This window comes from Elgaria multicarinata, chromosome 7 (genome assembly GCF_023053635.1).
Source record: "Elgaria multicarinata webbii isolate HBS135686 ecotype San Diego chromosome 7, rElgMul1.1.pri, whole genome shotgun sequence".
Classification (NCBI taxonomy): domain Eukaryota; kingdom Metazoa; phylum Chordata; class Lepidosauria; order Squamata; family Anguidae; genus Elgaria; species Elgaria multicarinata.
The window spans coordinates 107,029,063-107,046,535 of NC_086177.1; the positions used below are offsets into that span (position 1 = coordinate 107,029,063).

At 42.3% G+C, this 17,473-nt stretch overlaps 1 protein-coding gene across 1 annotated transcript in view; it reads right to left on the reverse strand.

Annotated features, from left to right (window-relative positions):
• Positions 1–17,473, reverse strand: part of COL22A1 (collagen type XXII alpha 1 chain) — a 250,200-nt gene that overhangs the window by 144,059 nt on the left and 88,668 nt on the right. The window contains exons 5-6 of the mRNA XM_063131168.1: positions 7,216–7,327; positions 2,561–2,684 (exon numbers count right to left, since the gene is read on the reverse strand). Of these exons, the coding sequence (XP_062987238.1) occupies positions 2,561–2,684; positions 7,216–7,327 (236 nt within the window). The remainder of the gene's footprint in view (positions 1–2,560; positions 2,685–7,215; positions 7,328–17,473) is intronic.

The window sequence follows — 17,473 nt, forward strand, 5'->3', positions numbered from 1 at the left end:
CCGCTTCCTGGAGTCAGAAGTTACCTAAAGACAGTAGTGCATGCACTGGTAACTTCAAGGCTAGACTTCTCCAATGCGCTCCATAGGGCTACCTTTGTGCCTAGTCCGGAAACTTCAACTAGTCCAAAATATGGCAGCCAGGCTGGTCACTGGTACACATAGGGGTGACCACATTACACCACTCTTAAAATCTCATCACTGGCTGCCAATTAGTTTCCAGGTGAAGTAAAAATTGTTAGTTATTACCTTTAAAGCCCTACATAGTTTGGGTCCAGGCTACCTGTGGGATTGCCTTCTCCCGTACAATCCACACTCAGGTCCTCTGGGAAGAATCCACTTCAGCTAGCAAAAACTAGATTAACAACTATTACCCAGAGGACCTTCTCTTCTGCTGCTCCCAGACTGTGGAATGGCCTGCCGGAGGAAATTCGTCAACTTGACAGTCTTTCAGCATTTAAAAAAGCAATAAAAACTGATCTATTCCGGCAGGCCTATCCAGTGGAATTTTAGAATGTTTTAGAATGTTTTAAGGATGTTTTATTTATTTATTTATTTTATTTATTTAGACTATTTATATACCGCTCCTCATTGAAAAAATTTCGGAGCGGTGTACAAGGTAAAATGAAAATAAAAACAGAATAAAACAGTTAAAACAAAATTAAAAAAGAAGCAAAACAACAACAACACAGAAATCCAAGGCTGCATGTTAAAGAAAGGCTTCTTGGAATAAAGATGTTTTCAGGAGGCGCCGAAAGGAGTACAAGGTTGGAGCCTGCCTGACCTCCAGAGGCAGGGAATTCCACAGGAGGGGTGCCACCACGCTGAAGGCTCTTCACCTGGTGGATTCCAATCGGAGGATGGATCTAGGTGGAACCACCAGGAGCAGGCCCTCGGATGACCTCAGTGACCGGGCAGGTTGGTAAGGGAGAAGGCGCTCTCTCATGTTTTAATCATGTATGCTATGTTTTAAAACAGTTTTTAATGTGTTTTATATTCACTGTTGTTCCCTGCCTTGATCCAAGTGGAGAGGCAGGTAAGAAATATATTATTATTATTATTATTATTATTATTATTATTATTATTATTATTATTATTATTTTGACATAATGCCACAGGGGCCTATGTACATATGTAAATTGTTTAAAGCATTGTCCTCTTATCATAAATTTGAAAAATGCTGTGGCAGCACCAGGATTACAGCTTTGGGGGCGGGGGTCAGGGATAGAAAATGCCCCTCCTATCTGCCAAAGTTGCCCACCTTTCCTTTTAAACAATCATCATCTGATATGCAGTGTCAGTAAGGGAGCCAAGTGGAGAGAAGAGTATATATATATATATATATATATATATATATATATATATATATTTGTGAACTGCCCAGAGAGTTTCAGCTATTGGGAGGTATATAGAAATGCATTAAATAAGTACATAAAGAAATGCATATTCTTATTTTGACCCAAGACATTTGTATATTGCAGATTGTATTTTAGCATTGGCCACTGATGAAGACCTTGTGTTGATACGCGTTTGGCCTTTTTACTTCACATTGTGCCTGATCAGTACTTGTTCTTGTGCAATATGAGGTTGCACTTTTAAAGTAATATTATTGTTAACCTTTATTTTATTTTTGTACATTAAACATTATTGTTCTATTGTGTATATATATATATAACTTTTTGTTTGGTATTACGTATATGGTTGTTTGTTAAGGATTTCACTTTTTCTTGCGTTTGCAGCTGTAAAGGGACCGTTTATGCAACATTACCATTGTGAATGAAGTATTCACACCTGTAATGTTGAATAAATGGCCCCTTTACAGCTGAGCACCGATGAGTCATAGAATCATAGAATAGCAGAGTTGGAAGGGGCCTACAAGACCATCGAGTCCAACCCCCTGCTCAATGCAGGAATCCACCCTAAAGCATCTCTGACAGATGCTTGTGCAGCTGTCTCTTGAAGGCCTCCAGTGTGGGAGAGCCCACCACCTCCCTGGGTAACTGGTTCCATTGTCGTACTGCTCTAACAGTTAGGAATCTTTTCCTGATGTCCATTCGGAAACTGGCTTCCTGTAACTTGAGCCCATTATTCCGTGTCCTGCACTCTGGGAGGATCGAGAAGAGATCCTGGCCCTTCCTCTGTGTGACAACCTTTTAAGTATTTGAAGAGTGCTATCATGTCTCCCCTTAATCCATCCATCCCTAAACACCATTAGGGGCAGCATTTTAAAACGTCTTGCTGCTCCATTCAGACAGTAATTCCTACCTTCAGCTATCCCTTGCCCTTGCCATTGGTGCCACCTGATACAGGTGAATTCATCATGCTGCATGGCAGGGCAGGGCCTGTATTCGAAACACAGCAAATCGACACACACCCCACCTCACTTGCCCACCCAACGTATCACCCATATTTCAAAGACAAATGCTGCAGTGGAGAAGATCCTGGTTTTTAATAAAACCAAGACTGTTATTAATTAACATAGGAAGGGCAGCAGGTGGTGTTCAGAACTGCACAGTCAACTGGAAAGGACTTCAGCAACAAGGGCCAGACAGGGACCCCCTACCTGAGGTATGCCGTATTTGTCAATGATTTGCCAAATATACCAGTCTTCTCGCCTGGACGTCTTGCGGAACTTGAAAGTGGTTACAAAGGCATATTCATCAGGAAGACCTTGTGGGAAGACATCTCTGGGGGACGGGAAGAGAAAGAAGCATTTGGTCAACAGTTTTTCAAAGTCCTGAGGGGCTATAGCAGAGCCATTGTTGCCCAAAGTACACACTGCCGTCATCATTTTCCTTCTGCAATTTAGGGCCCTTTTATGATTCTGACGACACAGGTTTTGAAAGTTATGGAGTCACTACCAGTTTCACCCTTCTTCACCGCACAGCAGGAAGGAAGGAAGGAACACACATGTCATGGACAGCAATGGCCCTAAACATCAACAAAAAGAGAGTTTAACGAGAGCTGGGTATAACACACCAGCTAGAATTACACTTGTATTAAAGCCAGATCTACACCTTGTGTCAAATCATACAAATGTGGAATAAAAAGTAGGAAATAACACTATGAAAGCGGTATATGGAATGTGAATTCTGCCCCAACAGTTATCAGTGCACTACAATACCACTATAAAGCAGTAGTGTAGATCTAAAAAAATTCCAAAGACTAGAACTGAAGTAGAGTGACCAGATACAAAAGAGGGCTGGGCTCCTGCAGCTTGAACTGTTGTGATGAAGAGGGAATTTCACCAGGTGCTGCATGCTGAAATCCCCTTTTCTAAACAACTGTTATAGATACAGGAGACCTATCCTCCATTGTATCTAGTCAACAGGGCAGGGCTCCTGCAGCTTGAACTGTTGTGATGAAGAGGGAATTTCACCAGGTGCTGCATGCTGAAATCTCCTTTTCTAAACAACTGTTATACATACAGGAGACCTATCCTCCATTGCATCTAGTCAACAGGGCAGGGCTCCTGCAGCTTGAACTGTTGCGATGAAGAGGGAATTTCACCAGGTTCTGCATGCTGAAATCCCCTTTTCTATACAACTGTTATACATACAGGAGACCTATCCTCCATTGTATCTAGTCAACAGGGCAGGGCTCCTGCAGCTTGAACTGTTGCGATGAAGAGGGAATTTCACCAGGTGCTGCATGCTGAAATCCCCTTTTCTATACAACTGTTATAGATACAGGAGACCTATCCTCCATTGTATCTAGTCAACAGGGCAGGGCTCCTGCAGCTTGAACTGTTTTGATGAAGAGGGAATTTCACCAGGTGCTGCATGCTGAAATCCCCTTTTCTATACAACTGTTATAGATACAGGAGACCTATCCTCCATTGTATCTAGTCAACAGGGCAGGGCTCCTGCAGCTTGAACTGTTGTGATGAAGAGGGAATTTCACCAGGTGCTGCATGCTGAAACCCCCTTTTCTATACAACTGTTAAAGATACAGGAGCCCTGTCCTCCTCTCCGTAGGGTCACCCTAATGTTATCAGAGCAAGAGCAGAAGGATCGTGCTTTTTATATTGTATTTTGTATTTGCGTTTTTAAATTGTTGGTTGTTTTATTATGCTCTTTGTAGTTTTAATTTTTGTGAACCACCCAGAGAACTTCGGCTATTGGGTGGTATAGAAATGAAATGAAATAAATAAATAAACCGAAGAACTGGAATTAATAAAGACCATCCAACAGCAGTAGGGAGAGTGATTCCTTATAAGGCTGTAGCAGAAAGAAAAAGTGAGTGGGTGCAACAGAATTTGGAGAAAATATTTAGCTCCCCTCCATCCTTGCCCAAATGTGAGCCAAAAAGTTGCTTTGAGAATTTTCAGCAGTGGAGGCCGGTGGAGCTGATGTCAGTGGGGAAGTGAATCCGCTCCAAGTTTGTGTCAGAACCAGTGAGAACTCTAAAGGAGCTGTCCAAGGTGCGTCACACTGGTTCTGACTGAAACACAGAGTGGATCCAATGCCCCACTAACTTCAGAGCCACCAGCCTCCACTGACTTTCAGCTCAGCTCAGCATCTGAGAGCAGCCTCTGTATCCGGCTCTATTGGGCAGCCAGGAGCAACCAAACTATGGCCAGCCAACATTCTGCAGGCCCTACCACTCCTTTCCTTCAAGGATCCATCTCCATGTGTGCAGTGAGGGATTTCTTGTTCCTTGATTTAAATTCCAAAAACCTGGATGCTTTTGGACTTGCTATGCCGGTTTGCCAAACAGCTCAGAGCCTGCTCTGATGCCAAGCCCAGACCAGCCGCTGGGTGTTTTAAAACATCCTGTTTTGGCATCTTGCTGCTGTAATGGTGGCTGGCAGCTTCAGCTGGAAAGTGAGCTGTTGAAATGGACATGCCCTGTACAAGTAGGAAATGAAAGTGGCAGCACAGAGCCTACGGCCAGGGAAACACAGTTTTCACAGCTTGTTGCAGAGAAACGCCACTGTTGCTCTTGGCTTCTAGAGCCAAAGGGCTCGTGCGCAAATGGAATTTACCAAACGCTTCCGTCCTCCTCGAAATCATGAGGAAGAAGTTAGTCAGTTGCAATTAGGCACTTCAACTTCAGTAGTCAATGAAGTGCTGGATGAATGGCTTTCTGGCTTCATTCATCCTGCAAATAAAGGGGGGGGGGATGACCAGATCGCTCAACCAGCACTTGTAGGGGGTCCTGCAATTTACCAGACAAATATGCAGCTGGTGCTCCACCAATCTCCTTGTTATCTCCAATCTGTGATTGGAGATAACAAGGGGACTTCCCTTGGTGCCACTTGCCCTCTATTGGGAGGGGGAGTAGCACACAGGGACAGCTCTTTGTATCTTGGAGATAAGAAGGAGATTCCTCTCCTTGCCTCCTCCACAAGCCCCTAGTAGTCTCCTGGTTTGAGGAGGAGGTGGGGCATGAGGAGTAGAAGGGGCAGGGCCCACAGAGGGTGCCTAACGCTAAGTGGGCTGGATTGGGAACTTCCATGGGATGGAGGATCCCTGCTCCTGAAGGAAACTGTCATTTTTTAAAAATGACTAGATGCCACTTAAAAGTTGTTTTCCTCTTTAAAGAAAAACAAAGGCACAATAAAAAAAGAAGAAGTTTTACTGTGTGTTGATGTTTCATATATGCTATACCCAGAGGCTTTGATCCAACTGTGATTTTATTTATTTTATTTATTTATTTATTTATTTATTTATTTATTTTATTGCATTTATATCCCACCTTTTTTCCTGCAAGGAACCCAAGGCAGCGTACATCATCTTCCTCTCCACTTTATCCTCACAACAACAACCCTGTGAGGTACTTTGGGCTGAGAGTCTGTGACTGGCCCAAAGTCACCCAGTGGGTTTCCATGGCCGAGTGGGGACTAGAACCTGGATCTCCTGACTCCCAGTCCAACACTCTAGCCACTACACCACACCAGCTCTCATGATATCCCTTGCCTGTGACTTCTACTGCTCCATGATGCTCTGCACTGCCCCCCAAAATGGCATCTGTATAATTCAAAGTTGGGACTTAGTTGGACATCCTGTTTTGACTGCGTTCCTTTTGATCGATTTGCATGAAACACACTCCATTGGAGATTGACACACAGATTTCACGGATAACAACAGTTTTCACTATATATTTTTATTTATATCTATAAAGCTTTTATTTTTAAGAATTAGGCTATCTTCTATAACAACGTACTACTAAGTTTTATTTTTAATATTAAAAAGATGTCAAATATAATTAAACAAACACAATTAATTGCACATTGGAGCAAAATGAAAATGGAACTCACAAAATGTCTCTATACATCTTTACAAACACAGGTGCAGGTACAAAGATATGCTAGTAACATACGGCGCATAAACAAATCATGAACAGAAGAAGAGGCACCAACGGTTAAAAAGTAACTATTCAGAGTTTACCTTTTGTTAGATTTGATCTTTCTCCGCGAACTGTGTTCATGTGTAACCAACTGGTTGTTATTATTATTATTTATCATTTATTATTTATTTCATTTCTATACTGCCCAATAACTAAGGTTCTCTGTGCAGTTCACAACAACGCGGTGGCACATCTGTAGTGTCACATCTGGGCAGTTCACAACATCTGCAGAGTGCCCAAAGGTTCAAATTTGACCTTCTCTAGCCACAATGGATGCCATCATTCATTCATTCATTCATTCTTTCATTCATTCATTTTTCTCTTATGTTGGCCTGTGAGGGTGGGTGGAAGGAAAAAATCTCTCCAGGACCTTCTGCAGTTGTCCACCCATGATTTAAAAGGAGCATGGAGCTGTCTTGATACCATCTTTGCCCCGGGGTGGCCCCTAATCTGCGCCACATTGGTTACATGACACAGACACAGATTCAAAGCCACCGCAGGAGAAAGAGGCGAAGATGCATGGCTGAAAAGTCAGGGACTAACCATGATTTTTCCAGCCAGATTGAGGTCAGCCCAGCTCTTCCACCTTTTTGACTTTGCTCAGAGCCACTCCAAGCGTGTTCCTGGGCAGAAGGCAACCTCTTATTGTTTTCTGGAAGCCCTGGGAAGAGGAGAGAATGGGTGTGGTGACCCTAATGGCTTCTGGAAAGCCTAATCTGCCTCCCATCGTAAGGACAACTTGCTGTCCCCACACAACACTCGTAGTGCTGGGTTTGGCGGTGGAGTGGCTCCAACCTGGCGCCGCGAAGATTGCCCCCACGAGATCCTTGAACAGAAGCCAGGCTAAAATGAAGAGGAGGGGCTTACTCTGTTCTCTGCACAATGGGAAAGCTCCCAAGTCGAACGTAAGAGCTGTGGATTCCGTTGTCCTTCATTCCAAATATCTCCCGCACACTGAATTGTTCCATCAGGTCAAACCCTGTCAAAAAGGAAAACAGAAAGAACAAGAGAGGATTGAAGGCCCGTTAGGGTTGCAGAAATAAAGAAGGGGTTCAAGTTATGTGTTTTGTTTTTACTCTCTTTTCACATCCTAAAAACAATATAGGATTGTATATTGGCCCGCTTGCATTGGCTGCCTATACATTTCTGAGCCCAATTCAAGGTGCTGGTTTTAACCTATAAAGCCCTACATGGCTTGGGACCACAATACCTGATGGAATGCCTCTCCCGACATGAACCTACCCAACACTGCGCTCAACATCTAAGGTCCTCCTCCGAGTGCCTACTCTGAGGGAAGCTCGGAGGATGGCAACAAGGGAGAGGGCCTTTTCAGTGGTAGCCCCCCAATTATGGAATGATCTCCCCGATGAGGCTCGCCTGGCGCTAACATTGTTATCTTTTAGCGCCAGGTCAAGACCTTTCTCTTCTCCCAGGCATTAAACAGCATTTAACAACATATGCTAAGTTTGTTTGTTTTTTAATGGACCCCAGAACTGTTGTTATTTAAAATGGATACTGTTTTATACTGTTGTTTTTATATTTTTGATGGTTTTAAATTTTGTATACTTTTTAACGTCCACGGTTTTTAACTTTTGTAAACCGCCCAGAGAGCTTCGGCTATGGGGCGGTATATAAAATAAATAAATGCAGAGGGGTGTGATTCTCAGAAAGGTGCAAAAGGCTGGTTTCTAAGTTTTTCAAGATGTTTTTGAAGTTGATTGTGGTGGCAATTTATTTATTTGAAATGAAACTCATAATAAGCAGGGATAGATAGATAGATAGATAGATAGATATGCCAGTCTCGTCATGCCAAGATTGTCATATTATTATTATGTTTTAGGTCCAGCCCTTTCTGTCCCATTTCCACATGGGCTTGTTTGTTTATTTATTTATTTATTTAAAATGTGTATTGAAATTTGTATGTACATTAATGTATGAATTTTCTTAATGTGCACATTAATGTATGCATTTTGGCAATGTATGCATTTTTGAAATGCATACCTTTTTCTTTGTGCATTTTTAAAATATGGATGTGTTGCTGAATGCATTTTAGTATTGTTTTATGGAATGAATCTCAAGCTCAAAAATGTATGAATTTTTTGACCTCAAGTTGCATTCACTGTGGGAGGTGAGAACTGCAAAAAAGAAAAATAACTGCACAGAGTGAATTTCTCATACATCCCTAATAATAGGCGTAGCAGTGTTGCCAACACAGGTCAAACAATCATCCTTCTTTGGTTTAAATAATGAAATCTCTACCTTTGGGATGGCACATTTAGGCCAATTTCATTGTTCAGATCAATGGCCACAGAACGTGGAACCGGTGAGTTGGCCAGAGATTGTGCTCCTGAGAAATAATAATATTTGGTTCGAAACACAGAAGGAACAGTGCTCCTGAAATAGCATTTTGCTGGATGCACTTGGAATGTTAATTCATTTCATTTCCTCCAGTGTGGGCAAGAGTAAAATGAAGTCCCAGCAAGATTTTTCTCAGATGAAGTCAAGTCCGCCTCACTTATGAAAGATAGGGTGCCACTTCAGCCACATCAATGTAGTCTATGCTCTGCATCACTATATCCAGAATGTACCCTCAGTATGAAAGTTTCCTATCTGTTGTTGTTGTTGTTGTTGTTGTCATTGTCATCATCATTATCATCATCATCATCATCAATATACAGCATAATTTGCTAAAAAGCCACCAAGGCTATGTAGGGTGACCATATGAAAAGGAGGACAGGGCTCCTGTATCTTTAACAGTTGCATAGAAAAGGGAATTTCAGCAGGTTATTATTATTTATTATTTATTTATATAGCACCATCAATGTACATGGTGCTGTACATGGTGCTGTACAGGTGTCCTTTGTATGCATGCAGCACCTGGTGAAATTCCCTCTTCATTACAACAGTTAAAGCCGCAGGAGCTCTGTCCTCTGGACCAGAATTTCACCAGGTGCTGCATGCATGCAAATGACACCTGCTGAAATTCCCTTTCCTATGCAACTGTTAAAGATACAGGAGCCCTGTCCTCCTTTCATATGGTCACCCTGATGTACACTATTTAAAACAGTAAAAAAAAAGAACATGAAATCATTAAAGCTACATCATTTAAATGGCTTAATTAAGAAAATGTGTTTCTTCACGCCCTTTCTAAAAAGCCAAAAGAGTAGTGGTCAAACATAGTTCTGCACAGCCAATTGTAGTTCCTGGAGGAATGAGTATATAGTAGTGACATGCAAAACAGTAAAATTCAACCTTGCCAAAGTTTTCTGAATTCCACTCAGAAACTTGTTCCTACTTGAGTCTGTATCAGATTGCAATGTCTGTGTGTTTTTCCCTGCATGAAAATCCGTGAATGTTTTTATTTGTATTTTCCCATATGTGCACATCAGTTCTGTGCATCTCTGAAATAGACACGTTCTTCTCCCATTGATTTAAAATGTATTTGTGTGCATTTTTCAAAGGTATGGATTTGCATGTGGATTTGCAAATGTACACATGCTGTCAAACTCCCAGCTTCCCCTAGTCAGCATGGCTGACTGGGTGGGGTGGGGTGGGGGGCTGAAAGTCACAGTCCAGTACATCTGTAGCACCTGATTCTACAGATTCATCGGCCTGCACTAGAGCTTAAGCTGTCTTCGAAGGCATCTATTTCCAACCAAACAAAATCAATGCTATTCGGCACAGTAGAGGTGGCGCTGTGATCCTCGGCACAGCTTGTAATTGCATTTCTATTATAGGTTGCTGTAATTGCCTTGCAGGTATTTCCTTTGTGTGTGTTTTGGAGCTTTGTCTTACTCTCAGTTCCATTTTCAATCAGGAGACCTAATAAGGCATTTCTTACTGCCCGGTGCCCTATGACTTCACTCCTCGTAAAACCCTGGAAACAACTTTAATGGGATCGTTTCCTGACACGTTGCCATCATCCCCAACTGTTCTTGTCAAATGAAGCCAGTATATCACCACTGCTTTGAAAGATCCAGGAAGGAGATGCAGTTAGACAACAACTACAGCATAGCATTAATGCATCTCTCAGGGAGGGGAGCTTTCCATCACATTTAAAAGAAGTGGTGGTACGTCCGCTTCTAAAAAAAAAAGCCCTTCCTGGAACCCCTGGACTTTAATAACTACAGACCAGTATCAAATCTTCCATTTTGGGGCAATGCTATGCTATGCTCACTTTAGCGGATGATCTATGCTTGAGTATTGACAGAGGGAGTGTGTCCCTGCTGGTATTCCTGGACCTCTCAGTGTCTTTTGATACCATCAACCATGGTATCCTTCTGGAATGCTTGGGAGGTTTGGGAATGGGGGCACTGTGCTTCAGTGATTCCAGTCCTACCTCTCAGACAGGTTCCAGATGGTGATGCTTGGGGATAGCTGCTCCTCAAAGAAGGAGCTGTTGTATGGCATACCACAAGGTGCCATCCTATCCCCAGTGCTGTTTAACATCTACATGAAACCACTGGGAGAGATCCTCCAGAGGCATGGGGCAGAGTGCTATCAGTATGCTGATGACACACAAATATATTTTTCTATGCCTTCAACAACAGCGTCAGCTAAGGATAGTGAGTCTCTTCTGAATGAATGCTTGGAGGCGGTAATGGGCTGGATGAGGAAAAACAAACTGAAGCTGAATCCAGACAAGACGGCGATGCTTACTGTCAAAGGCCACAACCTGGGTTTGGAGGGGTGTTAACCAGTTCTGGATGGGGTTACACTAGGGTGACCAACTGTCAGGATTTCCCCGGATTTGTCCTGGTTTTTGTTCTTTCCATGGTGTCAGGGGGGATTTTCTATAATTTTCAATTATGTCCTGGAATAACACACCTTCCCCTTTAAGGCTGCCATTAGCATGGCAGGAGGGAATGACATGCTTTCTTGAGGCACATCATTCCCCCACCCCGAGCTCCAATTGAGGTCTTAAAGGGGAAAGTGGGTCATTCGTGGACATTATAGAAAAGGCCCCAATTGGAGTGGATGGTGGTGGTGCAGAATGAAATCCTTTCCCCTCCTCCACTCCAATCGGGTTCTTTAAGGTGGGGGGGGGGAATAACGTACTTTCTGCAGGACTCAGAAAGCTGCTTCCCCACACACACACTAGGTGTCCTCTTTTTCGGTTTCCCAAATATGGTCACCCTAGGTTACACTCCCATGAAAGATTTGTGTTTCCAGTTTGAGGGTGCTCCTGAATCCAGGGCGCCAAATGACAGCCCAGATAGATGTGATGGCCAGGAGTGCCTACTATCAGCTTTGGCTAATACGCCAGCTGCGCTCCTTCCTAGAGCTGGAAGACCTAGGCTGTAGCTAGACCTAAGGTTTATCCCAGGATTGTCCTGGGGTCAAACCTGTTCATCTAAGTGCCACACAGGACATCCAGCGCTCAGGCAGGGATGAACCTGGGATAAACCTTAAGTCTAGCTACGGCCTCAAAGACAGTAGTGCACATGCTGGTAACTTCGAGGCTTGACTTCTGCAATATGTTGTACATAGGGCTATCTTTGTCCCTAGTACGGGAACTTCAACTAGTTCAAAATATGGCAGGCAGGTTGGTCACTGGTACAAGTAGGGGTGACCATATTACAACAATTTTAAAATCACTTCACTGGCTGCCAATAAGTTTCTGGGTGAAATATAATGTGTTGGTTATTACCTTTAAAGCTTTACATGGTTTGGGTCCAGGTTACCTGCGGGATTGCCTTCTCCCATACAATCTGCCCTGCACACTCAGGTTATCTGGGAAGAATTTACTTCAGTCAGGGAAAACTAGGCTGACAACTGTAACCCAGAGGACCTTCTGTTCTGTCGCTCCCAGACTGTGGAATGGTCTGCCAAAGGAGTCTCACCAACTCAACAGTCTTTCTGAATTTAAAAAAAGCTATAAAGATCTCTTCCAGTAGGCCTACCCAGTTAAATTTTAAAATGTCTGGCTGTTATTTTAATAATGTAGTAGTTTTATATGTTTTAATCAGTTTTATATATTTTATAGTATTTTTTTATTTGTTGTTGTTCCGCACATTGATCCAGAGGGAAATTTATTATAATAATTATTGTCTCTTTCTTGCTCATGGCGGTTTTTCTAGATGGACATGACGGGCATTGCCAAGTCATGCTGTCTTTTACCAACTCAGGAATTTCCTGACAATTGAGCATGTTTTAAGTAGCACTGCTTTCTGGATGGTGGTGTGGATGTATTTTGGTAGGCCCAGTTTCTGGAGGTTTTCTGTATAGTTTTTTTAATGTGATGCCAGTGACTGATGTGACTAATGGAATAATGATCTTTTCCTGTTGACATAGTTCTTTGACTTCCATGACCAGTGGTGTATATTTTTCTCTCTTTACCTCTTCCTTTTCAACTACTTTTTTGTCATTCGGTATTGCTATGTTGATGAGGTATGTGTGTTTTTGTTTCTTTTTTTTGTCTATGACTGTTATGTCTGGTTGGTTGCAAGGTATTGTTTTGTCATTATTATTATTATCATTATTATTATTATCCCTAGCATCTCTAGAACACAAAAATAAATAAATAAATAGCTTGGCTTGTCTACAGAAACTCCGTGAGAGCATTTGTGAGCAGAAAATATGTGTTTGTTCAGTCTCCTGGACAAGGTGACATGGGGCGAAAGCTGGAATGCTTTCTGAGAATCATAATTTTGATTGGGTTGAAAGTTCTTAGCACATAAAAAAGCTTATTGGGTAAAGCCTTGGATGATTCCATACCAAGCCAATTGATCCAATTCCAGTGCAACTCTATCAATAGGTAGAATTTAAGGTGGGCATTCACTGTAGCAATGAGCAAAACCTTCCATTTTGTTTTAGCCAACATACATGCATCATGAAAAAGTGAACACATTTTCCAGGAAAAGAGTTCTCTGAACATTAGAGCTAATATTAGGGATGGATTGCATTCGCCTTCGCAGTTGCTCACCCTGCAGCCCACCCTTGCTCACTGGCCTACGGAGGCTACTTCTAAGGATCGTCTTGGCCTGGTGAGTGCTTGGCGGCCACCTGCCCATGTGCCAAAATCATGTGCTTCCCCTTCCTGTGTCAGTTGTGACTGCCATGGTGCATGGGCGGACAGCTGTGGGACCTTGCAAGCACTCAGGCAGGGGTCTGCGCATGTTTCGGGAGCACAAGTCTGAGTCCAGGTGGGGGGATGCGAGGGGATCTACCAGACTCCTGGACCAGCTGGGCACTCATGGCATCCTTAGCCAAAATTCGTGAGGAACCGAATCTGGAACTGGCTGTTGTGCTGCGGAAGGGGAGGTTAAAAATTACTCCCCCTCCCATTTTCACAATTCAATTCCTCCTCCATGGAAACTTATATCTAATCTGCAGGGAACCTATATTGGTACGTCAGTGTGGTGTAGAAGAGTTAATGGGTTAGATCTTGATGCTACAGGAGCCCTATTCAGGTGATGAATAGTCAGTATGTAGACTAAACGCGGGAGACAGTTGAGCGTACGAGCCTCACCCTTCTCCTGGCGCACTTCCACCATGATGTACATATGGAGGGTGATGTTCAGTACAGGAGAGAATAAGAATTTACCGAAATTCACAAAGTAAAAACCTACAGACTTGTCAGGCCTAGGGCTATGAGTACTTTGCTCTTAAAAGTCTGGGTTTTGAATCCCTGCATATATATATTTTATTTTTTATTGCATTTATATCCCACCGTTTTTTTCCTCCAAGGAACTCAAGGCAGCGTACACATTTCATCCTCACAACAACAACCCTTTGAGGTGGATTGGGCTGAGAGTCTGTAACTGGCCCAAAGTCACCCAGTGGGTTTCCATGGCCGAGTGGGGGCTAGAACCCGGATCTTCTGACTCCCAGTTTGACACTCTAGCCACTACACCACACCGGCTAAATTAACAATCATGTTAATTTTGAATTTGAGTTGCAAACTCTCTCTCTCTCTCTCTCTTTCTTCCTGAAGGGTTCTCATCTACGTATAGCAAGCAAGCACAGCATGGTCTTCCCTGTGCTGGGAATTGCTGTACCTATCGAATTTGACTGGTGCACATGGGTGAGAATTTTGTTCTTGATAAGAATTTACCAAAAATGTGCAAAGTTCATATTTGGGATATATATATAATGTGGGAGAAAGTAAAAGTGACAGATTTGGCCATCTCTAGCCACCAAAGGTGTGGTATCAAGCCCTGTGTCTATCCATGTGTAAGTGATTTCCCTTACCAGGAAGATTAGCTAAGGGGACTCTGATATCAAAGATTTCCAACACAGAGTGCAAAGGAAGGGAAGAATTAATATTGATCCAGAGCAGTCAGGCAATAAGCTGAGCAAATGTCTGTTGCAGAACAACACTGGTTTAATGTGCTCTTCTCGTCTGAGGATCAATGGGCTACTTGCTCCACTTTGCCAGTATAAAATACATATAACGCTTTGGAAATGCTATAATTAGCTGGTGAATCATTGGCATCTTTGGAATCCAATCCTCTTGTCTGCCGACCACAGAACAATAGAGAGTGTCACCAACAAGCCATCACAGCCATCTCTGGCTATAATTACAGGCCATTAGGTTTTACAGACTGCCCTATCGTCTCCGGGTGCAAAGCCCTGACCATCCCACAACAAGTTATAAATAAGTGGAGAGGCCTACAGGTTGATGGTTTATTTTCTTGTTCGTCTTCAGACTGCAGATTTGAATCGGCTTATGGGAATGCTCTCCCACATTAAGAAAATTCTGAGTCCAGAGAAAATGAGTAAATCATGAGGAAGTGAGGTTAAGACACACACACAGGCATACGCACAGACACACTGCTTCCCTAGCATACCTGCTCCCTAAGTCTATTGGAAGTAGAACCAAGTATTCAAAGCAAGCACATCTATAAGGAAATCATTTTCTATTATTAAAAAAGCTCTGTCTACACACTGGCCCTAATTTTAAGAGCTCTTAAACAATGGAATAAGTTTCTAGGAGGAAGGAAGCCCTTTCTGGTGGAGGTCTCCAACAACAGGAAGCCAAGGATCTGTCATGGAAGCTTCAGGCATTGGAGAATTGGAGTCTTCAACTATGGCCTAATCTACACAAAGCAAGATATTTCACTATAAAAGCAGTATATAAAAGGCAGGAGCCACACTACTGCTTTATAGCGGTATTGAAGTGCACTGACAAGGGTTGGGGCCCATTGACACATACCATATACCGCTTGCATACCGCTATACCCTGCTTGGTGTAGATTAGGCCTATGATTCCCAGTTGGGATTTTATCCTCATTGAAAGATTCGCATATGCATTAGTCACTAAGGATGTGTGAGTTATGTCCCCCTTTTCCCTCACAGGATTTACCACTTTTCAGTCATAAGTATTTCTGGAGAAACTGGAGCCTCTCAGATCTATGAATCAACAATGTAAATTGGATGTGGATCACCAAATGCACATCCAAACATGTTTGCCTTCCAGCTACTCCACTGTTTTCAATGGGATGCACATTTCCATGTGTATTGTAACGCACATTCCATAAATACTATTATAATTTGAGCAAACATTTATGCATCCAGCCTCTGTTTTCCCCTCTGAGTAACCTTTAGGTTGTTGCCAGATTTTGCCTAAATCACAGAGCCAGTCAAAGGAAAGTTGGCCTGTCTGAATGTGTGTGTGTGAGTGTGTGTGTGTGTGTAAGGGGGAATAAAACTTCCCAGACCAACTATGCAGCTTAATTTATCCCATGTATTTGACAGACTTTCCCCACATGGATGAAGAGGGTGGGGATACTGTGCTAACAGCCAACAATTCAAAGCAAATATGAGCCATTCTTTCCCAGACAGTCCCCATTTAGGAATTTCAATGGAGACAAAAAGCTACTGAGTGTCGCAAAATTTTCTCAGAGGGGATTTGCACATGCCTCCCTCTGATGCCCTCTGGAAAAGAAAGGAAAAGAAAATTTCCAGAAGATATAAAAACAAAAACAAAAGCAAAATAAACCTTAAGCTCATTATTTAACAGCCTTATTAAAAAAAAAAATGTGATGCAATTTCCCTGCATTCCTTTACACAACCAGACGCTCTGGTTGGAACTAGCCTCACTAATAAATGCTGTATTAGAACAAGTATGGGGAAAAGGACAAAACAAAAATGGTAGATCTATTATCCAACCCATTTCCCCTGGTCCAAGCATTGATCTCTTGCCAGGATTTCAGCCTGAGTCATGACTCGGTATTGCTATGCTTGTTAATCTGTAGTGGTAGGTCTGTGTATTGGGATCGAAAACACTAGAGTATGTTAAATTCGCCTGAAGGCTGCTGTGCAATGCTTTGTCATTAACACTGACTCAGACTTGTTATTATGGATTTCTCTATTTATTCATCTACAATAAAACAAAAATAAAAGAAACTTCTGAGGACAATGCATTCCCATTTGTGTCTATTCTAGCTCCATTCTTCTTCCCCGCTTTGTGAAAACACAAAAGCAGAGGTTGAGGTTAGTGGCCACTCCAAGAAACTTCACAAGTCTATTTACTAGGTCCCACTGTTATTGTCTCCAAACCTATAACTTCTTTCTGTATAGGGCTGCTTTTTGAGACTAAACACAATCAGAATCTCAACAAACAGACCATTACCTCTTTCTGAGCTCTTTCTCTACTATGGTGCCTATTTTATTTTATTTTATTGCTACCTTTTAAAAAAGAGGGTTTAAAGTTGAGATATGCCATCTGCTTTGGACTAAGAAAAATCTCCAGTGTGCATCAGAACTCATCTCAGGCAAAATCTATTGATTTTGGTGTGTGTGATATATACAATTTCTTTATTAAAACTTTTGTATCTTGCCCTATAACACTAGAATCTCAGGGCATCATACAGATAAAATTATACAATATAAAACAATAAATATACACAGCTAAAAACCAATTAAACTATTAATCAAGCTAAAACCAGTATAGAATTTAAAAGCTGTAAAAACCAGTTAAAACAAGCTTGGTGAATTTAACTATTAAGAGGAAAGGAAAGGAACTTCTCGTGCAAGCACTTAAGTCATTGCTGACTCCTAGAGGGATGCCTGCTTTCGCAGACATTTTCTTGGCAGACTTTGTAGCAGGATGGTTTGCCATTGCCTTCCCCAGTCACAGTTACTTTCCCCCCAGCTAGCTAGTTACTCATTCTACCGACCT